We start from the raw sequence: 25,260 nt of genomic DNA on the forward strand, positions 1-25,260 counted from the left end.
TATATATTGTGAATGTTAATATTAAAATATTACTTTTAAACAAAGGTTCACATGGTCCCAAGCCCGGTTGCTTTGAGAGGGTTGCGTCAGGAAGGGCATCCGGCGTAAAACATTGCCAAGTTTACCATGCGACTCGTTCGCTGTGGCGACCCCTGATGGGAAAAGCCGAAAGGGAAACAACAAAAACAAAGGTTCACATGATTTCCTTTCACAATAAAAGACAATCTACGTCACAGGATTATCTCAATGCAGCACGTAATGTAGTACAGAGTAATGTTAGCAATGATTTAAAAAAAAAAGTAAATTTTACTGCTTGTGGTGCATCTCTGTCAGAAATCTAACTACCCAAAATTATATGAGAACTAATTAAAGGACACAAGATTTTCTGAACTATAAGATGTTTTGTACAAAAAATCTGTCAAAATGTTACTTTGGTAACTACGAAGATGAACGGCTTGATGGATTGTTGGAGCATTATGGGTACTGTGAACTGATATTTTATCTTGTGAAGTGTCATTTTACTGTTGTTTATCGTGTGTGTTTTACTGCTGGACACCTGAATTTCTCCTTTGGGAGATCAACAAAGTTTCTCTCTCTCTCTCTCTCTCTAACTCTTTAATATGTCTTTAACCAAAGTCACAATGGAGGAATAAAAAAGCCACTATGACTCCACATTCTCAGGTTGCAGACCCTGGAATTATACTAACATAATCAAATGTGTGTTTAAAAAACCAAGTCCAGATGACATCCCCTAAACCTACTACAATGGAACCAACCTGGATGAATGAGAGTCTTCATAGACATGTGTGTTTAGGGTTATCAAAATAGTGATCAAATATTATGAATAGTGCACAATAATTTTTACTGTAGCACAAATGGAGTTGTAATAGTAATCGTTTTTTTCTGCGTCTTTAGTTAAAAGACTATAGCTAAAATAGAGATAATTCTTGCAAGCTTTGCATCTTTATCACAACCTATAAAAGGAACATTTGACTGGTCGGCTCAAACTCAAACCTTTTTTACAATAAAGGAACTTACAAAGAAGGATAGAAGAACATGTTTTCATTTTATTTTGAACAAATTAAATTAAAGAGCGCACATGCTCTTTTAAACCTGCAGGATCAAAGCCACACCAGCAATTGTCCAAGTAGAGGGCTTTTCTTTAGACTTCAGGTCGAAGGTCCACACATACGTCGGCCCTCTTTGGTGTGTTTTGTACACGGGACAGCGGTAAACATCTTTGGTATCTTGTTTGCTCGCAGGAACCGCCTTGATATACATCACTGGCATGGGCGAGGTGAGCTCTTTCATTCCAGCGGGAACAATGATACCTTTCTAAAAGGAGATAAAATGACAGGAAAAAAAAAGACCAAGGTTATTGAGGCACAAACAAATGTTCTGCACAGCACACTGACAAAGTGTCTTCAGTCAGAAGCCTCTGCAGGTCTGCTGCAACACTCCTCTATAAAGGAAAACTGCCTACAGCAACTTTGTTGCTTCAAGGAATGACAGACTACTTGTGCATTTTGCTTCCCTTCGGTGATTAATAACGTTTTTTCGAATGTCCATGATGTTTGCGTGTCTGTCACGGACCAACACCCGCTGGACTTTTAATTGAGGTTGTCAGTGAGAGCCCCAAGACACAATATCATCCATGAGTTTAATTGGAAAAAAAAAAGATTTATATCTCTTTACACTTAAACACAATTCGCGTAATAATTTGTGCGTAAAGAGTGTGCACTTTTCACCGAAACAGCACTCACGGGCTTCACCCATTTCCCCCTTACTTGACCTCCTATGTTTAAGTTACAACCTGTCACCCCCAGTATGCCTGTAGGGAAAAAAGTGCATATACTTTTTCGCTCTACGGGCTCACTGGACGTTCTACAACGTTGATATTTCCTGTGGGCCTCCTGAGTGCCCTGTACAGGTTTGCCCATTTTTCCCCCACAGATAGCTCGTATCCATCCATGAGGGCAGTTGTGACTACAGAACTGATAAAAAGGATATCTGCAGACCTTTTCAACGGTCTTCTAACTCTGACATTACCTGCGTGTCCCATTGGGCTCCCTCCATGAACAGCCCGTGGATATAGGCTCCTTCACGTGGCGGAGAAGAAAAGTGCTCAAGGTTCCTCTTGGTGACCTCGCACTGCAGTCTCATGCTGTCCAGAGGCAGCTTGTTCCTACGATCGGAGATCTTTGTTTATTACCCGGTGCTTGCTGTATTTCATGTGTGACTGCAAACCAACCTTCTAGCTATGTCCTGCATGATGGCGGTGAGGAAAGACTGGGGGTTGAAAAAGCCAGACAGCCACACCACTGGAGGAAGGCAGAAGCTCACCGACCAGGCTTCCAGCTGACTGATCCTTGTTAAGAGGTCACTGAACCACAGGGCCAGGCTCAGTGTGGACGGATATGCCAGTTTGGTCCAGCCGTCTGGCACTGCGTCCAGAAAAAGAGCATTCTGCAGGCTCTCCATGTCGCTGGTCATCGTCAGCTCTCCCTGAGAGGCAACATTTCAGTGAAATCAAATATTATAAATTTTATTATAACTATTATAAAATCTTCATTTAAAAAATGAACAGTGATGACAGTAAAGAACACATCCAGAACACAGAGCTGGACAGAACGTATTTCCTGAAGATTTCCACAGTTTTTTTTAATGAGAGTAAAAATGTTGAGACAGGAGAGTCAACTGAACTTTAGATTTGCAAAAAACAACATTAAATTTGACAAAAGTAGGACATTTTCTGTCACTGATCTATTAAACCTGCCTAAAAAGAGGATCAGGTTGCTTCTTTTCCATTTATCCCCACCCTTGCTGCTTCTTCTCATTGAGACTCGCCTGATCCAGGTGATCAGCAGTAGGTGGGACAGGGAAATCAGAAAAACCAGCAGGACTCTGGACCTCATAGACTGGAACTGGATCACTCTACTGCTTGGTTGTCATTTCTTTCAGTGAAAAAACATACAGAACCTGCAAAAATCTGACGTTCCCGCAGTGTTTAACTTTGAGGAACATGGGGGGGGGGGGGGGGGGGGGGGGGGGGGGCTTATCCCCATAGAAGACAAAACCAACACCACACTCTTTTCTAATCTACAAACCACATCTGGTATCTCCCTCCAAAGGGAAATTTTCCCTGCTGGACCCTGAACAGGTCACCAGCCTGCTGCAGGGCCACACACGTACTCACATGCACACCTAGGGGCAATTAAGAGACACAGATGAACCTATGAAGCATGTTTTTTGGACTGTGGGAGGAAACCAGTGTCCAGAGGAAACCCACCCCTGAAAGACAATATGCAAACATCACCCAGAAAGAACCCAGCTAAACCCAGGCAGGGCCTTCTCGCAGTGACGCTAGAGTGCTACCATCACGCCACCATGCAGCCTTGCTCCAAAATACTCTAGATTAACTACTGGGGCTTCTTTTACTTCATAAAAAATGTTCCTGTTCCTGAAACAAAGTTTGGTTCAAAATGGAACAACCGACATGAAAAGATGTCTAAATTCACAAAAGTGAGTTCCATGATCAAAGTCCAAAGTACACTGACCTTCAGTCCAAGGCTTAACTCACGAAGGGAGCTTCTGATCTCTCGGATCAGGAAGTTCATCCGTTCACATTCCTGCAGCGCCACCACCTCATAAGGACTCCTCTCTTGAGCTTTTGCAAAAAGCTCTGACATATTAAACTGGTCTGGGAGTCTCCCTGTAATCTCTTCCATCACGGCGCAAACCTGGTGATGTAAACAGACGACGTGAAGACAGATGACTGGGAGAACCCTGCTGAATGTTTACAGAAGAGTTAAAACACAAATTGTCTTTTTAGATGAGGGCAGCTACACTGATGAACGTAAAAAAAAACTCATCCACAGAATACAGAGCATCCCCATTAGGGATCAACCAGCAGATATAGGTTGCTGAATAAAAAGGCCATGTAGGGATTTTTCTGATTGAAAATTTTGTTTTGGGACCAATTTGGTGTCCACAACTCAAAGTGGGATCACTAAGGGGTCTGCGTCCGTCCAGCATCCAACAAAACGTGGATCATAACAAAAACGAGACATTCATAGGAACAGAGCTTCGGATCAAAGTTATATGGTTAATTTCTGTATTTTGGCAAACTTTCATGAAAAACACTGATGGAAATCGTGCTTTTCAAATTTTGAACATGTTCGTATGGCATTTTTCTGAGGACAGAGGACATGTAAAACACATAAGGTAAAAAGTGTAGATGGAAAAAATGGAACTGAAAAGAAGTCAAAGAAGTAGAATAACAACCTAATTATAAATAATTCATAAATTGGACCCCCACTCTTCATCCTGCTGGGGAGTTGGCCTGTTAGGCGTCATTGTGGTTGATCATTGGTGAAAGTAACCACCCGGTTAGGCACCAAAGGGTGTCCGTTTCCAAATAACATTGACAGACAATGTTATGAAAAGAAACCAAGTGAAATTGGTGCTCCAGATCAGATGATGAAAAGAAACGCAGCATTTCTTTTAGATGAGAATGTTTATTACATGTTTAACACATGCGTTGGGACTGTTCTAATTGTAGTGTAAGTGTTTCTGACTTTGGACTTTGCTAAGTGTATTACAAGTCTTTTAAGTGTATTATAGTATTCATTTCTCACAAAAAATCCCAAAGTGCTTTTTTTTATCCATTCACGCATTTCTTTGTGTTCTTCTATAAACCTGCACTCTCAGCCTCTGTCTCTCCCAATCCAAGAAGATATTTATAAGTGAGGAACAGCCCCTTCCAGGAAGAGTGTGTTCTGCCAGCACTGCCCCAGGCTGAGACACACACACATGTTCTACAAGGAGCTAGCAGTGTTTGGCGAAAGCTCTTTATCTGCGCTAATATGCACATCCATCTTTCCAAAAGTTCGGATGTTATTTGTTTTCGTGGGCGAAACTCTAGGTTGATGTCATGAAATGGGCGGTACCCACAAGGAGTGAAATGCGGGGCCTCAGAGATAGAGTCGTCCTACTTCCGGATTGGAAAAGAACTCAGGAAAATAACCAATATTAAATTAAAAATGTGTTCCTCTGGCTTCAGCACAACCAAAGAAAGCCACAAAGTAGTGAAATCAAACACCAAAAAAATCAGTTGAGAGCCTCTATAGCCCTGAAACTATCAGTGTCAGGCCTATAAGTGTATCAAAATACTTACCTAAGTTTGTAATAAGTTACATTTACTTAAAGTCCCACTCTGATCATCTTTTGATCTATTTTCAAAGTGTTCCCAGTGGTCTTTTAATTATGATTGCCTTTTTTGACAAAATTAAAAAACCTATGTTGTTTAGGACATAGTTTCTACAGATCAGCAGTTGTTTATTCCAAAATTTGAAATTCACCTCTTAGTTTTGGGGGTAAATCTTTGGTTGGAGATTCTGGAGGAACCGTTGGCACAGAGGAACCCCCCCCCCCCCCCCCCCCCTCCCTCCCTGTTGCTGAGAGCTTGAAGCAGGTAGCTTATGGCCCGCCCCCATATTTTCTGACACTAACCCGATCTTTTCCAACTGCATTTTTTTTGTCTGCTCCTGTTTCACATTGATTTAAAGAAAGAAATACTGAGACAGGCTATTTTGGGAATATTTTTTAAACGATCTTTTCCTATATATATTATGTTAACTTAACACTATTGTCATTAGAGTGGGTCTTTAAATAACTTTTGGTTAAAAAAAAAAAAAAAAACATGTCCTCCTCCCAGTACTTTTTCTTAGTCAAGGCTTACCTGTAATGTATTCTAATTGCTTCCCTGTTTCGATACACCATAGTCAAATGCTTGGCATTATTAGACCTCTAATGCAAGATGCATGGATCTAGAGCACATGTGTCAAACTCAAGGCCCGCGGGCCAAATGTGGCCCGCCATGTCATTTTATGTGGTCCGCGAGAACATGAAAGCTTTTAATTTCTTAGAATAAAAATAAAATCTGGTGTGTATTTATTCATGTCTAGGGGGAATCGGACTTGAAATATCGGATTGGGCAATTATACATTAGGACTTAAACACTGTCCATATAATCTAACCTGTCAGAATCAAATACTTAAGTAACAAGCAAACATATGTTTTCTATGCAACTGTAGTTTTAACTTTAAAAAGTTATGATAAATAAATAATGAGTTATTTAACATTAAGGATTAGTTACATTTATTTTTCATTACATTTGGTTACATGTATAAGTCATATCTGGCCCTTTGAGGACAATCACTATGCTGATGTGGCCCTCAATGAAACTGAGTTTGACACCCCTGATCTAGAATGTCCCAAACTAGCAACAATAACAGAACAAGTCAGTGTGAAACGCGTTCTGCACCTTCTCTTCTCTCGTCATCCCGCCTTCCTCACCGACTGCTTCGTCCCTGGGCTGCATCTCCAGCACTGTGGAAAAAAGCTTTTCTGACGTTTGTGTGAGGAAGCCGATCTCTGCATTAGGATGAAGGCCATACAGGTAGGGGGACTCTCCAGGTAGGTTATCATCAATATACTGAGGAAGAAGAAAAGAGAAACTGATAGAAGCTTTTTGATAAGAGGAAACATTTATTCCAACAGTATAACTTTTGGCTTCAAGTTTGTGAATGTCACCTTATGAAAGGCCTGTTTTCAGGAGGAAGTCCTGATCTGTGAGAGATTAAATCCAAACTCTGGACATGAGCAAAATATTTAAACTATTGCAAAATAACCCAAAGACTCTTTTTACATTGAAAATAACCTTCCCGTCTAAACAGTTAAAGCAGTTTTTTAAATGAGAAGTTTCTCTTGGACATGGCTGATACAGCATTTGCTTCTATGTCTGGTTTCCTTGCAGTGACATGATGAAGCCTGGCCCCCTCTCCTCCTCCTCACCTTGTGGTAACCTTCGTATTGCATGTTTCCAGGCAAAGGAAACTTGGGAGCTAGAAACACCTTCCCCTCCATCATCTCTGGCTTGATGAACTCCTCCAGGTAAGAGCAACAAAGTCGGCGGTCCCAGTCATCTGTGATGTGACCCCCATACATGATCTCACCAAAAAGGTAGCGCAGGTCTTCATATGGTACCTGAGAATGACATCAGCATGTGGTGATCACTGCATCAATCCTAATGCACCGCCTCTCCTGGATCTGGGAATCAGGACTTTCTTAGGAGTTTCTTAACTAAATCTAAGGAAAAATCCTATTTTGGATATTTTTGCTAAATCTAAACAGGACATGGAGACTGGGTGACTGAAGAATCTGAACGTGGAAAACTACAATGGAGAAGAGGAGCCTGAAATAAAAAAACAATCAAATACAGCTGATAAAGACCATCAATGTATGTATGAGTGTGTACTTGCATTTGTTACTTAGGTCAAACAGTGGTTTTGCAAGAATGTGTGTATTTGGAGTGAAGGTGTGTACCTTGCGATTTGCCTCCAGGTAGTTCTGAAGGACATTGACAGAAATGGTGAGGTCTCCGATGTTGAAGGGGTAAGGTCTATTCCAACCCTGAGGACCAAACTTGCTCCTCCCTGCTACCACTGCGTGGAAGTAGCAGAGGGCGAACCAGATACTCTTGAACTCATTCTCTTGTGTGCAGGCTTCCAGTGACACCTGGAGTAACAAAGACAAAAAAAAAAAAAAAACGGACAGATTACAAAGATCTTCCTGATCCACATTAGGGAGCCGAGGTAAAGAGCTCATCAGTGATCAGTTTTGTCTAAAACTCAGTGATGCAGACCTTTGATCTTGGAAAGAGGCCACCATACAGTATGGACTAGAAAACAAAAATCACCTTAAGTACTTTTATGAATTTAAACTCCTGGGTTGTTGATTTTTCACCTCCTAACTCCTCGAGCTTTGGGAAGCTACTAGCGAAAATACTGGAATTAGAAATTGTAGATTTTGTACAGGATTAGCGTTGGGAGGAGCTATTGTGAAAACTAAAAACACAAATCTCTGGCCCAAGCAGAACCAAAAAAAAAAAAAGATGTAAGATACGAAATCAATAGGAATGTTAGCGTGACAAACAAAAGACCTTTGTTCCCAAGAAAATCCAAACGTTTGTTTTTGCTAATTCCTTTAAAAATGACATAGACCTGTTTGTCATTTGTCTCTCTGGGGAGTCAATAAAACCTTTTTTTGAAAAAAAAAAAAGTGTTTTTTAAAATGAATTTGTTACGTGCATTCCAGTTCTGACCAGGCTGGCAGAAGGGGGAGAGTGAGGGGCATGTAGCATCTGCTCAGCCAGTGAGGGTGGGTCAAATGGGGGCGGTGAGGGTGGAAAGCGCCTGAGGGCCATACAACGCCCCTCGCAGCTTTAATTAAAGGATGTTGTTTCTAATACAAAGCAAAAATATAGAGGCCTCTGAAGAATCTATCAAAATTATTATTTGATTTTTGATCACAGCTATTCTTTAAAATAAACACTTGTGGCACATGAGGCAGGCAGGCAGGCAGACGCAGTTATGGCAGTAAATAGTCGCTGAAACCAATACCGTGGTATGTGACTGCTTTAAAAGGAGACCAGTCAGGAAAACCAAATAAAGGCGTTTTTAGGCAGCTTTGTTACCTGGCTGAAATTGTCCAGAGCTTTGTGCAGGTTGGCATTCATGCCGGTAGGAGGTTCATTTGTGACTTTGATAGAGTTTTCCAGGATGCCGTGGGGGATGATGTGAGTCTCAGGTGTAGCAGAGGGCTCAGCACTGAAAAACACCCTGAAGTTCTCATGGCTTTGCTCCGCATGCTGCTCCACAAGTTTTTCCAGAGTTTTAAGCCATCGAGCCACCAGATGGATGTTCTAAAGAGAGACCAAACATGAACGGGGAGTAAAAGAATGAACTATTCAGCAAATCTGACACCCACATTAGAACTAGGAGGTGAAAAATGACATTTAAAACAGTCAGGGAAACGGGGAGCAGCAACAACATGAGCTCTGTCAGGGGCAACTGCTTCCTTATAAACAATGTGCTGTACGTGCAGCTATGAGCAAAGTCACTTCCAGACTGTAATATATAATGGAATACTTATTAGTGTTATTTAAAAGTAATCCCTTACTTTGCAATATTACTGTCCCAGAATTGTAATGCCTTACACAACTTTTAAGTTACTTTCTTTGCAGAACTTGTGGAAATAAAAGCAGAAAATTTGAAATGCACAACACAGCATTTTACAAAGGGTGATGTAGTTTAATATTAACACTTACAATCTTGTTTTGTGGAAAGCACTGAAATCACAGTTGGAGGAGCAAACCTTAGTTATAAAAATATAGGCTAGAGATATGTGAAAAAACAGGACTAACCACAGTTATAACAAGGGAGGAGCCAAAATGTAGTTTTCTTTGCACATTTCCACCTTTACTTTGTAGTTTTGCATGTTCCACCTTTTGAAATTTGTTAATTTGTAATACATGGGTGAAGGGTTTGATAAGCTCACAAGCACTCAGTATTGAGTCTTTTTGGCGACAATGCAACCTTTGTTAATCAGGTTTAATATTTACAAAGTCTTAGTGCCACCAAAATAAATAAATAAATTTACGAAAATAAAGTTGTAGCATTATGACAAAAAGTGGTAAAATGATGAGAATAAAATAGTACATCTATGAAAAAAAGTTGGTTGTGTAGGCATTCATCCACATTAATGCAGCCAGTCATGGTGATGCCATAAGACTTCAGTTCATTATTGGAATTCATGTGCCATAATGCATTTGGACCTCTGCAACTACAAAATGCAACAAGGCCAAGAATCTTCCTCTGAAGAGATCTACTTTCCTGCTAATTGTTTTCAATTTTCTTCACTCACAATAAAACAATGTTGACTTTTTGTGAAAATAATGCTGAAGTAATTGTTTTCAATGCATTCTAAAGTTTTAATTTATAACTGGTGAAATTATAACTTTATTATCGTTAAATATTGACTCTTTTAATTCTATTTTTATTCTCGTAAAATTAGGACTTTTTTCTCATGATTATTGCTTTATTCTCATAAAGTTTAGATTTTTTCCTTATAATTTTATGTCTTTATTGTTGTAAATGTATGCATCTTTTTTTTTTCACCAGCCTCTGGCATAATTAACTCATACAAAGCAAACGTAACTATTTTCACACACTGTTTTTTTTAGTATTATCATCACAAACAGCAGAATACAGTATTCATAAGGCAGAACCATGTCACCCACAAATTGAATCCATCGGCTCCTCAGGAGGCTACAGAGGAAGTACACAAACTTTATATTTAATTGTTTGGGTTTTATGAAGGCTTAAAGGAAATGTAGTTTTTGTCCATTTGAAAATAGCTTACAGGAAAAAAAATGTATTGGTGGCAGTTTTTCATCCTTAAATCTCTCGATATCTCTTTAAATGTATTACATTTTGAGTGGGTTTTTCTAAATGAGCTTTTGTACTGAGAAACTATAAATCACGGTTCATTTGTAATACCTTACACTACTTTATTAAAGCAAAAAGTACTCCAATACATTATTTTAGTAACACTGGCTATGTGTTAACAAATGAAAGGACTTTGGGAGAAAAAAAGGAGAAAGAGATTTCCCGATTGCATTGCAAGCACAGGAATCGATCTAATTGAAATATACATCCGACTTGCTCATCTTACATTTTTTAATTATGTAATTAAATTATTATGCATGTTTAGCATTTTTTCTATTTTTCTCTTAGTTATAATCATAGTTAATAATGATGTTATAATAATTTAGTAAAGTAATGAAATATAAATATAGACATATTTACGGATTTGTTTATCTTTTTTTATTTGGCATCCACTAAATTCATTATGTATAAAAAAATAGGTTTTTGTGTTAAAACATTTGTTTTCCCTCATGGCTGTTGGATTAATTTGTTGTTGTTGTATATGTTATTGTCATTTTTTTAACGACCCAAAAGTTTCACCGATCTTTTCTATTTTCCCCGTTTCCTGGCTGCAGTTTGGCGAGAACGGCTTTACTTGAAGGTAACATACAGGATCCACGGGTGGCGTTTCATTTTGTGGTGCGTTTCTGGTTCATGCAGCAGCACGCGCTGCAGCTCTGCCGTTTCGGTGCTGTACCTGCAGAATGACCCAGTGGCCGTTCTTGGCTGCCACCTCTAGGGCTTGCTCAGCTACAATCTCCTGGCCTTGACCCAAAGACACGTTATGAAGGTTTTTGTTGTCTAATGTGAAGCCAAGCTTCTTTCCTGATGGAAGAAAAAACACATTTAAACTCTAAAACAACATTCTACTTTATAACTTCACTAAACATCTAAATTCTGCCTTCTACAATACAGCTTCTTAGTTTATAACGTGTTTTCAGTAGTGAGATAAGACAAAGTGGGCAGAAATTCAGTCTACTTCTATGCTAAAAACCGGAATTAGTTGCAGAATCATTAAATCCAGACACACTGCAAAGTAGACCAGGTTCTGAATCTGGAAATGACTATCACACAACCGTCATTGTGTCGATATGCTTTCTCCGACATGGTGAGGGACCTATACAGTACTTCAGATGTAATGTAATGGTTCATCTTCTGTCCTAAAGTCCTAAGAATGTTTTTCCTAAAGGCCGAACGCTTTTGCCAAATATGAGAGAACTTTGTCTTCTTTTTCACCAGGAGTGTCTGTCTTAAACTCTCCCATGAATCTCTTCATAGAAATCATGAACACTGACCCCAATGCTCAGTTTATAGTAAATAGTGATCGGCCATCATATCAATCGTCTTGCACTATATCAAGCCTTTATATCAAGCCTGATGCAATTGTTTCAGGAGTTTGGTATTTTCAACATGGATGCCAAATTGCTCGTTCACTTGCTGCATTGGCGAACATGAAGGGTACGTGATGAGGGAGTGGTTTGTTTGTTCACTAAATAGAAGCAGACAATACCTAAGCAGGTTCTTTTTTTTGTAAAAAAAAAACTAAGGAGGCAACAGAGGATGCAAATCTTATAGCTCTCTACCTACAGTGCACAGCGACAGCAAAGGGGTCAAATCAGAGACAGGAAAAGAACATCACCGTGTTCCTCCACATCCTTCAAGGGGTCAACTCCAGGAGAGAGGATGAAGAACATGGGTGTAGCTGAATCTGACTCTTCAAAGGAAGACGCAAAGTCCAGGGATCGTCCCATTGTGTACTTGCTTCCCAGTTTCTCCTCTACAAAGTTCCTGCAGGACAGAACATTGCTCTGTTTTTAATTCATTTGTTGTGAACTTCATCTCTGAAACTGATGACTTTCAACCAAACACAACAGACATTCAGAGAGGATTACTCCACTCCTTCATTTTACACAAGCATTAAACAATAATGCACCAAGTTCAATATTCAGCTATATATATTAGAGAGTGATGTGTATTTTTTTAAGTTTAACCAAAGAAAGAACATTAACTAGATTTGCAATTACTTTAAAGAAATTGCGTCTGATTGCTGAAAGCAATGACGATTTTAATCTAGGTCCATCATAAAAATAAAAAAACTAATAAATATGTGAAAATAAAGTGAACATTTTACCAGACTAGACTTGTAGAACTTGACAACTTTGAAAAAAAAGGCAATACAAGAACAAAGCTCTAATTTCATCAGTTATAAATTCAGAATTATCGAGATTTAAGTCATTAATTTATGAAGCAAAAGCCTGTTTACTAAAAAAAAATGGAAAAAGCAAAAAAAGAACCAATATTGTGTTTCACTAAGAAAGACGTAGGCGGTTACTTCAGCATTGGTTTCACAGATGATCAAATACTTTTTAGTGAGTCAACATCATTTCATTATAAGGACAATAAAAATAATTTGCAGAAAAGTGGGCCTCTTCAGTAGGAGATGTCCCAAAGATTCGGGAGAAATTGTGTCTTTTGTGGAGAAAGAAATCAACGACCATTTCAGAGGGGTTTTGTAGTTTCCTAAGAGACATTGAGACTGGTGATGAAGACTGACAAGGAGAGGATTTCCGATGAGCCCCCATTTGGATCGTTGGCAGCATGTTGCAGAGTTTCAAATAAAATATATTGTTGCACTTAGAGTCCTACAATAAAATAAAACCTTATGGCATCACCATAAATGGCTTCATTGATGGATTTAAGGTGGATGGAGGCGTACGCCACCAACATCATTTTTTTTTAAATTACATTATATTTTCCTGATAATTTGACATCTGTGTTCTTGTAAAATTATGACTTTTTTCTCACAATTTTACAAATGTATTTTTGTAAGTCTACATATATATATATTATTTTATATATATATAAAATAAAGTTATATATATATATATATATATATATATATATATATATATATATATATATATATATATATATATATATATATATATATATATATATATATATATATATACAGCAAAAATTCAGTTTTGTACTTGAAAACAAGCAAAATGAAATATTCAGACTTTAAATTGTGCTGTCACGTATCCTAGATTTAGTGAATACAACCTCATTACTCCAATTTTAAGCGCAATAGTACAAACAGAGCCTCCTTCCTCCTATGAAAGAGAAAGGTGCAAAGTCTGAGCTCCCAAACAATTTTAGCTCTCACCTGATGGCGTTGCTCATGCGGTCAGGTCTCAGGACCCTCATTATACACAGCTTCTGGAGCGAGGTTTTGCTCTTCCACTCCATTGGAAGCCGTTCCCTCTCTGGACACTCAGACTCCACCATCCTCTTCCAGCGGTTGGGGGTACTTTCAACGTCTTGGTCCAAATTCCTGAATGCTTCCATGCAGCAAAGGGACTGGTGGTTTGAAAAAAAATAATGACACAAATTAAAATAATGTGCTCAAAGTGTTCCTACAGTGTCATGACTGCTGCGGCTTTTGAATCACTTTGAGGCATTCCTTAATAACACAACAAAACCAGCAACTATTGTAAATTCAAGGGAAGATGAGTCTTAAGGATGGAAGTTAACCTGCCCACATGCTCATTTGGAAAGCTGTGTTTTTGTGTCAAACTTACCTTTATCCCTCCCCAGGCTTGGTTGGACAGATAATCCACTGGTGATGTCACACCTGGTTGGATGGGGCACCTCAGAAGGAAGTCCAGCTCTGCAGGGTTTATTTCATTATTCATCCGGAGAACCTGGAGACCCAGGAGGGACATGCTGCATTGTCAGCTGAAACTGTTTACTGATTTAACCACAAGCTCATTCTAAGGAGAAATCATCGAAGCAAAAAGCTTTTCTCTCCTTCCTACCTGGAACACGAGCTGGGTGACAAACATGAGCTTGTCACACTCAAACAGGCCTCTGGTGGTGTACTGGAAGACTGAGAAGGTGATGCTGTCAGTTAAGTTGAGCACTCGCTGCCGCACTTCTTCCTCTGGCTTGGCCTTCTTAACCGCTCTCTGGAACACCACGCTGAAAGCCTGCAAACATGAGGGAGCACACACGACTGAGTGATCCAGCTGAAAGAAGCTCTGGGCAGTTGGGCAACTTGAATGGGATACCTTGAGAGAGAACTGATACATGGGGTTGATTTTGTTGAGATCATTCATGATGAAGTACAACAAGGAGGCCCGGGCTGCTGCTGGTCGGTAGTACTCCCGAATCTCATTGATTTTGGCCTCGGTCACCTTGGCCTCCTTTACCTGCAGTTGAGAGAGTTCAAACACGAGAATCTTCTTCAGACAAAAAAAAAAAAAGATTCTGCACATATGTATGCAGATAGTGAACAAAGTAGTTAAAAGTCACAAGTCTTAAACAGTAGGTCCAAGTCAGATCTTATGGTAATTGGTAAATGGCGAATGCTTGTTTAGCGCTTTTCTACCTTACTCGAAGGCCCAAAGCGTTTTACAGTCACAGCCCCATTCACCCATGCACACACACATATTCACACACTGGTGGCGGCTCCACTGCCGAACACTGGCGCCAACCTCCCACCAGAGGCAAGGTGGGCTTCAGTGTCTTGCACAAGGACACTTCGACGCATGGGTGTGCAAGGCAGGAATCGAACCTGCAAAGGTACGATCATGGGTCGACCGCCCTCCCACTGCACCACAGCTGCCAAAGGGCAGTTGGCTTAGTTGCAACTGCCCTTTCTGGTGGACACAGGCGGTCGTGTGTGAAAAATGGGGAAAACTTGTGCGCAGCATGCATAAAATATCAAAGTCGTAGACCTCTCTGTGACCCCGTAGAGTGAAAGTATTCATTCACATTTTTATCTATGGGCATGCTTTGAACAACAGGTCGTACCAAACATTTAAATAACACGTTAGGGTGAAGTAGGTGAAACATAGGCATGTCATACGGATTTCTTATTTTCCACCCCTCCAAACTTGTGCACTGCACAGGAGACCCGTTAATGTTGTTCAAGTGATAACTGCATTCTCTTCGTATACAGCCTGACTGTTAGCGTTATTAGACAGTGTTGTTTGTGTGGGCTTTTTAAGGGTATCCTAAGGACAGTAAGGGGCAAGTGCACGCACATTACTAACAACTAGAGTGTGGCGTAAAGGCCCCTTACAACAGCATCACATCATAGGTGCATGTAACTTACATTATCCTTACAAATTATGATACATTTACCACATCCACCAAGTTCCAATTTTATGACGTCCCTTAAGACACACCCACTCTCCCCTTAAGATGCAGCCGCTCCTCTCTAAAACCCTCCATGGGCCAGGACAACCCAAAAACCTGCAGCACCTGTACGAGTCTACACCCATGTGGGTCAACACTGTGTGTGACTAAAGAATTCAAATGCAGATTCAAACGTTGCTCAAAGTTTTTAAATGTCATCTGAAGAACAGTAAGGAGACAGTTATGACTGGATGATCTGAACATAAAAGGAAGGTGAAAGCGGAGGGTGGAGGGAGAATTAGGAAACTTCTACGTCTGTGACTCCAGGGTGATATTTTTGCTGTTCAGGCAGTCACCACAGGTTACTTTGTAGAACCAAAGAGGTACAAAAAAGAAGACGTTGAAGCCAAAAATAAAAAATAAAAGAAATTAACCCCTTGTGCTATCTTAGATGACCCCACCCTTACATTGACGTGTTCTCCCTACTATAAGAAAGATGGATAAAGGTGGAAAGATTTCATGTAATCCAAGGAAACCAGTGAAGATCACAAATCATTAAAGAAAAAAGGTTCAGCGCACTGTCTAGTGGGTCTAGATGACCCAACTCCCAACGTTAAAGTGCCTAGGATAGCACAAGGGTTAAAACAATGGTACAGACCTGCTTCTCAATATCTTCAGCCATGCTCTTGTTCCTTTCCAGACTTTCCACCAGCTCCGTGTCTCCCAGGAAGTTTCCGGAGGCAGATGACAGGCGCGACAACAGATCGTCCTCCAGTGTCTTCAGAGTGATCCGAAACTGGTTCTGCTGCTTGGTCAAGTCAGACTAATACACAGAAATACTTTGAGAAAACTGCTGCAGGTCCAACAGCTCTTAGAAACACAACATGGCCCTGATATACTGAGAGGCAGCACAAAGACAGCAGCTAAAAGCCCTGTGTTTGACAGTCTGAACAGTCTGAGCGCGAGTCTGGGACAGTCATTTGTTCATTTTCATTTGATCCTTTTATAGAGCACCTTCCACCACCTTTCAAAGATGCCAAAGTGCTGTACACAATGTTACATCAACAAATAATACAATGGTAAAACATAAAAAGACAAAACAATAAACAAGAATTAAGAACATAAAAATTAAACATAAAAAAAACGATTAAACAAGAATTAAAAACATGATAAAAGGTTAGCTAGGCAGATACTAAGGGATAGTAGTGGAGGAACAGTTTTGCTTTAAAACTCTCCAAGAGGGTTAGCCTCTCCAATACCCATTGGCAGTTTTTTTTTCACAGTTTAGGAGCAAACGGACAACTGCAGGAGTTTCTGCAGTTGTGCGGAGGCTGAAATCAAACCTCTACCTTATGAGCTCAATGTCAGGGAACAGTGGGAACTGTGATAACAGTGGACACTGTGATAGTGAACATCATAAGTGAACTCACATCATGTCATCATGCGTACAATAATCACCTGCAGTTCTGAAGTGTATCCATCTTAACACTAACGTCTATTCAAATCCCCCACTGCTTCCAGTTTTTAAAAAGATTCTAAACTTTGTACAAGAAAGATCAAACAAAACATCTGTAGTTGGTGGATTCCACAGAACCTGGGAACTCTGCAATGCCACATTACTGCCATTTGAACTCATTTCTGCCTTTGCACCATTTTTCTTCAATTCTAGTTTCTCTAAGAACTTGAAAAGAACGAAAAGTTCAGTTGTTCTTTACACAGCAGCTTTTCCCTATACAGGTATGCGGGATGCAAAAAGCAAATTGATCAAAAGTCTTCTTAAATCCCTTATGTGTCCAACATGAACTGAAGTGAAGAAGCTTTTTGGTCAAACAGCATGTGCTGTTTAAATAAGGAAGTGTTACGTTTGACTCGATTGGTAAAGAGGTCTGTTTTTTCTGTAAAGAGGTAATACCCACACTATCTTTATACTTAATATCAACTAGAATCTGATTCTATGATCCAAGTTTATAAATATGGGAATGAATGACAGGCAGAAACATGGGAGCCATCCTCTAAAGACCCCTGACATGGCTTTGACTGCTTTCTCCAGGAGAGCCTACTCATTGTGGAGAAAAACTCAAGCTGCTGCACAAACAAATGCTGTTATCAGTGCTTGAAAACATCAATGTCCATCCATTACCATTCATGTGTGGTAAAATGCCTCACAGGAAGAATAGTTTTCTTCTTGTGTCAACACCTTGACCTTGTCTCACCTTCTGTTTTTCCAGATCAGGTCTTTCCATGCTGACGACGGCTGCCAGCAGCTGGTCCTCCAGACCATCTCTGGTCACAGTGAAATTGATCAAGGTGCACTGGGCCTGCAGCTCTGGCTGGTAATGAGGGTTGGCAAGCTTGGTGTGCAGGATGAGCCGGAAACTGGGGTTGTACTCACACTCCTTGTCTCCAATCTTTATGCACCTGAAACATTGCATCCGTGGGTTTTTGTAGTCAAGTCTCTGGTTTTTAGTCAGTGCAGCGCTAAAGATGGATTCCTATCAGTATGGTGTAGTTCTAAAGTCAAACATGCTAGAATTCAGGTTTACCTTCCTTTCTTGATAGTTTCTCTTCCCAGCAGAGGTCCAAGAACAGGATCTAGTGTTTCACCCACGTTCTCAATCAGAACCATGTCACCTACTCCCAGCGCTGTCTCTATTACATCCTGGTACCTATTGAGGCAAGAAAAGGGGATGTATAGTGAAAGTCCTGTACATGGTATCTTCTCAACAAAGCAGGATTTTGGTCTCTTTCTCACCCCCGCTGTTCGGTTCGGATAACCCGCAGCCGTTCACCATATTTGTTTTTGACCCAGTTAATGCCTTGCAGCTGAGGGTCCACCATGAGGGGCCAGCGCTGGCAGGAAGTGAGAATTGTAGCATTTTCAGTAGACATCCTATCAGCGGGAAGCCCCTCATTTTGCCACGTTGCGATGTCAGCATCATCAATCAGCATGGTCAAAGGGTCCAGGTCTGGACTAATTGGAATGGGAACCTTAAAGGGGAAATACATGTAATTTTGTAGTAAAATCAGTTGTTTTTTTAACTCCAGCATGATTGAGGGTGATTTAAGCAGAAAAATGACCCACAAAGCATGCATTTTATTGGGTCTCTCACCTTCAGCTGACTAAGGTAAGGCCTCCAGCAGTTTTCCATAAGATGGAGCCTGAAGTGTTTTGTGAAGTATCCCGCATAGGAGACAAACGCAGTGATAAGGAGGACATCACCACACATTGTACTTTCCTGCTTCTTCAAATTTTCAATGTCCTTCGTCCAGCGAATTTTTTCTGAAGCCAACGCCTTCATCTGGAACGCCAAAAAAAAACTGCTTGGTTAGAGATGCTCCCAAAGGCCGTCTGTAGAATCAGCTGTTAACTAAGCGGTGGATGCTACAGGAAACAAAAAATATTCCAGCATAAATCTGATTTGTTGCATTGATGTCCTTTATTGTCGCCAAGTGGAGATGGGTCTGGTTAATCCTTGGACTGGAGAGCCCCTGGGACTACCAGGTGCTGAGTAACTCTATAAAGCTCTGTACACACCGGGCATTTGATGCGCTTTCAAAAGTGTGCTAAATGCAGGTTCTTGAATGCGTGTTTGGTCCATGCTGTTTAAAAAAGGCAAGGAGGGAGAAGCTTCTTCTTTTTTGTCCTTTTCTACTGTTTTATACTGTTTTGTAGGGTGAGCCTGAAAACGGTTTTAAAGACGTGTGCAGCTATAAGTGAAAGCAAGTTAGAAACTGCAGGCCCAAAACACACATTTATATGCGTTTCCTGTTCATAGACTTTTAATTGGAAGAGGCCCCTTCAACGCGGAGGGTGGTGTGAACATAGCTTAACCACATAGGGGTACTTTCCAGCATGCGGCATATCACCTGTGATGTTATGACCTCCTTACCAAACGGTTGGCCTGTACAATGGTTTGCTCTGTCTCTTCTGCTTCACGTTGACACTGGAGCTTCTCTTCTGTTGCTTTTTCAAAATTGGATTGCAACTTGGCAAAGTTGTCATCAAGGGTCTGGTCAACAACAACAAAAAAACAAAAGAATTATGTATTTAAATGATCATATGTTTCCTAAAGGCAAAGTACAAAGAGAGCAACATTCTGTTTTTAATCCTTAATCATTCTTATGTATGATATGCATTTTTGAGACCCCCAATTCATAAGCATGATCCAAACTTTCCGTAAAATCCATTGTATAAAGCTTGGTCTATTTCTGCTCTGTGATTCATCATCATTCCACTAGAGGCAGTAGAAGGGTTTTTCCCACTCATTTCAAAATGGCTGCTTTCATGAAATCTCAAAAACACTTTTAGCAGGAAAAGTTTAGCTAATTTTCACAACTTTTTCTTTTTAATGACTAATTGCTGTGTTAAAATAATGCGACTTTTTTTGATACTCATTTTTTTACAATATAGCTACACCATGTTAAAAATGTGTGGATCAAATTTGAGACAGTGGGTAAATAAGGTGCTTCAGGTCAATATTTTTCAAATAGAATAGAACTTTATTGATCCCCAAAACAGCAGAAAGATAATAAATAACCCTAAAAACTACATCTTAAATGAACATTGTTGTGACCAAAAACTTACCAAATTACCCAGCGTATCATTGCTGATACTCTTTAAATCTCATTAGAATTATGTTGCAAACTTCATGAAACGGTTTAAATACATATTAATTCCAAAGCATTTGAGTTTTCTGTTAAGTGTCTGATTGCTGAAAGCACGCTCACTGTATGTGATTTTTCGTCACAGTAAAGGTTAGCATTCAAAAATAGCAAGTGTCTCAGCTTTGTTAGCTGGTCTGCTTTCTTCAGTCAGTAATGGTTGGCTCTGTTTAGGAGAAGACTCTCCCGCTTCTCAGGTGCAGGTTGGTTGTGGAGTCGGTTCTAGATGGAATTGTTTCCCTGCAGTCCCCACATTCTCTTTTCGCATTATCAATTAAAGTGGTTCTGGATTTTGCGTCTTTTCCCAGTGTCACTCATTTCTGAGCATTTTTGTGTTCATGTTGTGTTTTCTACTATTCTTGTTGTCCATGGCGCTGTATTTCATTCACGCGCGGCTGCACGTAATATTAAAGAAGTCTCGTCTTTACTGTTAAAATTGTTTTATTTTGAGAATGGAAATAGTTGAATAAAATTCCTAAGATGGTACCATGAAAAGTGTTAATGCGTGTAAGGTCTGGTCTCTAAAATTATTCTAGTTACAAGATTAAACTTTGACATTTTGGTTTCTTAGATGGTGCTATAATACACAATGTTTTCAAATGTTTTAGCCTTCCTAGTGGTGATTTACAGAGCGTTGGAACAGCTTTGTCACTATTCTTGAAACCCAAAGGTGCATCCAAATTTAAACTGGGCATTTTTGATAGCAACAGCTTCAAAATGCCTAAAATCTTGATTGCTTTCAGCACTTGGACACAAATTATTTAAAGGATTTGGGATTTGCCATCAATGCTTACTTTGACTTTGCCTCGGATACGGTTTAGGTTTTTCTCTGCAGCCTGCAGCTCGTCGTTGGCCTTTTCTAAGGCCTGTTTCTTGGGCTCCACCTCACAGTAAATCTTATAGAAGTTCACAGTGTTCAAAACCCAGGAGCACAGACCCTCTGCAGCCGAGGACTTGGCAGCCACCTGTGCTGGACAAAAGCTTGGATCCTGGAGACAGCACAAAGAAAACAAATGTGAAGATGAACTGAAGCGGAGATTTCATTTGTTTCATTTGCCACCATGAAGATTTAGTTCAGTCTCTCTGCTGCTAAACAAGCAACCTGAGTAGATAACCTGCACAGAAGAATGACCTCAATCTTCTTCATCAAAGAGTGTAACGGCTAACTGACTCACTAACCTGCAAATAGGGCTCGAGGGCCTTCAAGGATGTCTCTGGGATATTCCTTCCATCAAAGGTTTTGAGAGACTCGAGAAATTTGTCCACGTTGGCCATCATCACCTTTGCTTCCTTCCAACTGAGGTCTTTTGGGACTTTTCCAATTGGTGCTTTCAGAATCATCACCGCCTCTAGGACTCTGGTCACAGCCTCCACAGGAGCTTTGAAGGACTTCAGCTCTGTCAAGTTTTTCTGAAGGATTGGGAGGAAAGACATTCAGATTATTGCTGTATTTACTAAAGTATGAATAATTGCACAACTTTGTGGTCTTGAAGTTAAAGGAATAAAGAAGCATGGTGTAGAATTAAATGAAAGAAAATCGATATATGAAAATTCAATTCTAGCTGAATAACTTTGTCTCTGAACAGCAACTAGACACTGTTGGGAATAAATATGAGCTTAAAATGAGTCTAATAACAAAAGATTCAATCTTTTAGCATCATTTTGCTCAGTTATCTAACATTAAACTTCCAAACATAAGTGATAAAACTTGGAAAAAAAAAAGAACCAAAACTACAAACCCATTATTGATTCAAATTATTAGAACTTTTCTACAAAGCTAAAGAGTGACGGTGGATTGAATGAGCCTCATGAGGCTCAAGAGCATCAGGTTGTTACACCTGGACTATACCAAAGCTTGACATGCAAAGGTGTAAAGCTTAGAGGAAGGTAAAGCGTGATGTCACATGTAGAAAATACAGTAAAAAAAACAAGAAAAACTAACTTTGTTGAGGATGTTGAGTGCTTTCCGAGCTGCTTCCAGCAGTGGTTCAGCGTTGTCCAAGTCTATTTGACAGTCTTTCTGCTTGGCGCTGACCGTATCAGTGATTGCTGCCACCTTCTTTTCTTCTTCGTCTGCCAAAGCTCTCTCCTTTGAGACTTTTTCTTTTTCTACGCCGAGCACCTACAAAGCGTAAAAAGGAATACCATCAGTATTGACATTTTTGTCGATCAACAAAGCATGAAGATATGTTAAAACAAACAATTATGTTTAAAAAAATGGCAGGTAAAAAGTTGTTTTTTTTTATCTGTTGCATCCTCGTAACAATAGACAGCCGTTATGTTGTGTGGGAACAACTGTTGCAATAAATCCCCATTTAGATTTTGTAGTCAAATATTCTTCTTCTATTTCCTTACTGGCTCTTTTCTGCTAAAAGAAACTTTCCAGAGAAGTTTGTCTTGAATTAACTTAATTAGCTTAGCGTTTCAATTCAGCAGTCGGAGCAGCCACTTTAGGTAGTGGATGGATTTTTGACACCATAGAGACTTGAAATGTTAGTGAATCAGATGTGGTGAATCCAGTAGTTTTCCAAAATAAAACTTTCTTCAGAATCAGATTATAAATAAAAGAAGAAATGTGGTCTTTGTTTCTTTTCCTCTGAGGCGTGGTACCAACTGCCTCATGGACCGGTACCTGTCTGCGGCCCGGCCCTGTTTCGTCCCCTTGTGTAGAAGAAACAAAAAACATTTTTTTACCTGGATCAGTTTGTCAGCATCATCGTTCTTTTGCTGCAGCACCAGCTGCTGATCCGCCAGCTTGACCTTCAGAGTGTCCACCTGTTGGTTGGTAATAGACAAAAAAGTCGGGATCAGGGAAAAAGGGAACCAATAAAATACTTATACTGTAATAAAAAAGAGAATACTTTCGTTTCCATGTACTGTAATAAGATTCATTTATAATTGTTGAATTGTCATAAATGTATAAAATTGTTTTTATCAGTCCAAAAAAGGTCGTGATGGTTGCTCTAATGTTAACCTTACAATGTTACAAACATGGACTGACTTTGATGGAGCTCAGGCTGGATTCTTTCATTGATGCAACTCCAGCATCAATTCATTGCATCAATATGAGTTTACTTTTGTCTAATTGAAGTTCATTTCTGGTTTCGATCAAACTTAAAACCAAATGTCTCCCTCTAATTGAGATAGTCTAAAAGTCTAAAAAGAACAATCACATGAGTAGAAATATTGTGACCCTACAAGAATGCCCATGCACATGGGGTTTAATCCATTACAGGAAGAAAATCAAACAAACAAATAGTCAGACAAGATGAACTGGATAAGAAGCTTGTAAAATAAATCATTAAACATGCTCTCACACACACCGAACAAAGTGTTCAGAAAGTCTTCAGTTTGTCCCAGAAATAATGATCTGACATCAGGGACTCAAAAGGTTATTGTGCAAGAAATCCCATTTAAAAAAAATTGAAATAAAGCAAATGTGGATTTTTTTAAACTTCAAACAGTGCTTTTTGAGCTTTTGATGAACTGATGGATTGTTTAAAGGCATAGCTACTGTTTGAAATAACCTGAAAACAGAAGCTCTACCTGAGATGCAGCACTTTCAAACTTCTGCAGGCCATTCTCCAACCGATTGATTTTGCCGGTGAGCTCTTTGCTTCTGTGTCCCAGCAAACTGCGGAACAGGGTGATCTGCTCCAGGAAAGACTTGGGGGTGGCGTAGTTGAAGCGGCGCTCTTTAGCCAGGTAATCCTTGGATGCCTGATTCACACTCGTGTGGACGTACGCCATGAATTTACTCACAGACTCTTTCACTTCAGACTGGGATCAGTGGTTATTTGACATGAAAAGGCAGAAAATGCAGATTTATCTGAAGTTCCACACACACACAGGCACTAAATTGTTGTCTTCCTGCCCTGCAGTAAGCACATTAAAGACCCACTCCAATGAAATTTGTGTGTTTGGTGTTTAACATGTTCTTGTGGCATTTTTGTCATGATGAAAGACATGGAGAGAAAATTAAGCTTAAATCAGCATATCTGAGAATTTCTTCATTCAAATTGTTGTAAATCAGGTGCAGAAACAAAATGCAATTTAAAATTGATTGTCTTTGTGACGTGGAAGATACAATCCGCGGGTCACTAGATTTCTGCTCCATTCTGATGCATCCACTTGGAGACAAATGCATGCGTCTTTGTTTTCCATGTCTGAGCTGGAATCTTGATGTAGTGTTAAAGCGCTTCGAGCTGCACAAAATGCATGAGAAGCGCTATTTTATAAGTAAAGTTTGATTTGATTTGATCGAAACTGTTCGACTGGATAGCTCCAACATTGCTCACTTTTTTTGTAGCACCTCTAATGTAAGGTTGGGATTGTGAGGTGCTGTGAGCTAGTGCTATAGAGTGTAGACAAAAGGATCATGGGAAATCATGGGAATCTTGCTCTGCACCATCAGTCCCATCCACAATTCTAAGGCAAATTTTGAATCATCTCCTGCCGCTCTGCAGAAACCTTGTTCTAGAAAAACAGGATTTTTGGTTTTAGCCTCCCAGTAGTTGACATTCTGAACTATACCGGTACAGTATTTTGAAACATAAAGTGTGAGGTCCTGGTGTGATAAAACCCTTAACAGTATTTGAGAACTGGACTTAGTGACCACTCCTCACTCACGTTTCAAATAAGAAGCACCTGCTGGTTCCAAGAGGATTCAAAGTGTTTGAATTGACAGATTCTCATGAGACTGCTTTCAAGTGGTAGACTCCAACAAAATCCCTCCTAATTGGCAAGAGTGAAACAATGACTCAGCCCAACACTGACCAGCACTGCTTACCGATGTCGTCTGGCACCAACATGGCGACACCCTTATCGCCAAAAAAAAAAGCAACTGAATTGACTATTTGGTTGGAGCCAGAAAGCCATTTTCTATAGATGACGTCACACTGACTCAGTCCAGTTCCCCTGTATAGTCAACGATAAAACAAAAGCAGCTCTCACCTCATTAACCTCCACCCCTTGCAGGAACTGGAGGCTCACAGACTCCAGCGCCTCCTGTGGCCACTCGTGGAACCAGATGATTGTGGTGCAGTTGATGATGGCAGGAAACTTCCTGCTGCAGAGCCTCAGTTTACTTCCCACTGGAGAGAAGCACAGAACCACCTGCAACACA

The 25,260-nt window shown here is 40.0% G+C and overlaps 1 protein-coding gene across 1 annotated transcript in view; it reads right to left on the bottom strand.

Moving 5' to 3' along the window:
* Nucleotides 1-1,047: 1,047 nt before the first annotated feature.
* The window catches only part of dnah9 (dynein, axonemal, heavy chain 9), a 71,752-nt gene continuing 47,539 nt past the window's right edge, over nt 1,048-25,260 (bottom strand). The window contains exons 53-78 of the mRNA XM_023958740.2: nt 25,089-25,250; nt 23,682-23,915; nt 22,830-22,910; nt 22,078-22,257; nt 21,315-21,545; nt 20,930-21,124; nt 19,364-19,483; nt 18,584-18,772; nt 18,226-18,461; nt 18,017-18,139; nt 17,687-17,891; nt 16,132-16,296; nt 14,402-14,542; nt 14,150-14,320; nt 13,913-14,035; nt 13,498-13,691; nt 11,968-12,116; nt 11,026-11,153; nt 8,537-8,764; nt 7,387-7,578; nt 6,856-7,047; nt 6,326-6,496; nt 3,558-3,740; nt 2,252-2,505; nt 2,050-2,185; nt 1,048-1,335 (exon numbers count right to left, since the gene is read on the bottom strand). Of these exons, the coding sequence (XP_023814508.1) occupies nt 1,108-1,335; nt 2,050-2,185; nt 2,252-2,505; nt 3,558-3,740; nt 6,326-6,496; nt 6,856-7,047; nt 7,387-7,578; nt 8,537-8,764; nt 11,026-11,153; nt 11,968-12,116; nt 13,498-13,691; nt 13,913-14,035; nt 14,150-14,320; nt 14,402-14,542; nt 16,132-16,296; nt 17,687-17,891; nt 18,017-18,139; nt 18,226-18,461; nt 18,584-18,772; nt 19,364-19,483; nt 20,930-21,124; nt 21,315-21,545; nt 22,078-22,257; nt 22,830-22,910; nt 23,682-23,915; nt 25,089-25,250 (4,611 nt within the window). The 3' untranslated portion in view covers nt 1,048-1,107. The remainder of the gene's footprint in view (nt 1,336-2,049; nt 2,186-2,251; nt 2,506-3,557; nt 3,741-6,325; nt 6,497-6,855; nt 7,048-7,386; nt 7,579-8,536; nt 8,765-11,025; nt 11,154-11,967; nt 12,117-13,497; nt 13,692-13,912; nt 14,036-14,149; nt 14,321-14,401; nt 14,543-16,131; nt 16,297-17,686; nt 17,892-18,016; nt 18,140-18,225; nt 18,462-18,583; nt 18,773-19,363; nt 19,484-20,929; nt 21,125-21,314; nt 21,546-22,077; nt 22,258-22,829; nt 22,911-23,681; nt 23,916-25,088; nt 25,251-25,260) is intronic.

This window comes from Oryzias latipes, chromosome 9 (assembly GCF_053564925.1).
Source record: "Oryzias latipes strain Hd-rR chromosome 9, Olatipes_Hd-rR_3.1".
NCBI lineage: Eukaryota > Metazoa > Chordata > Actinopteri > Beloniformes > Adrianichthyidae > Oryzias > Oryzias latipes.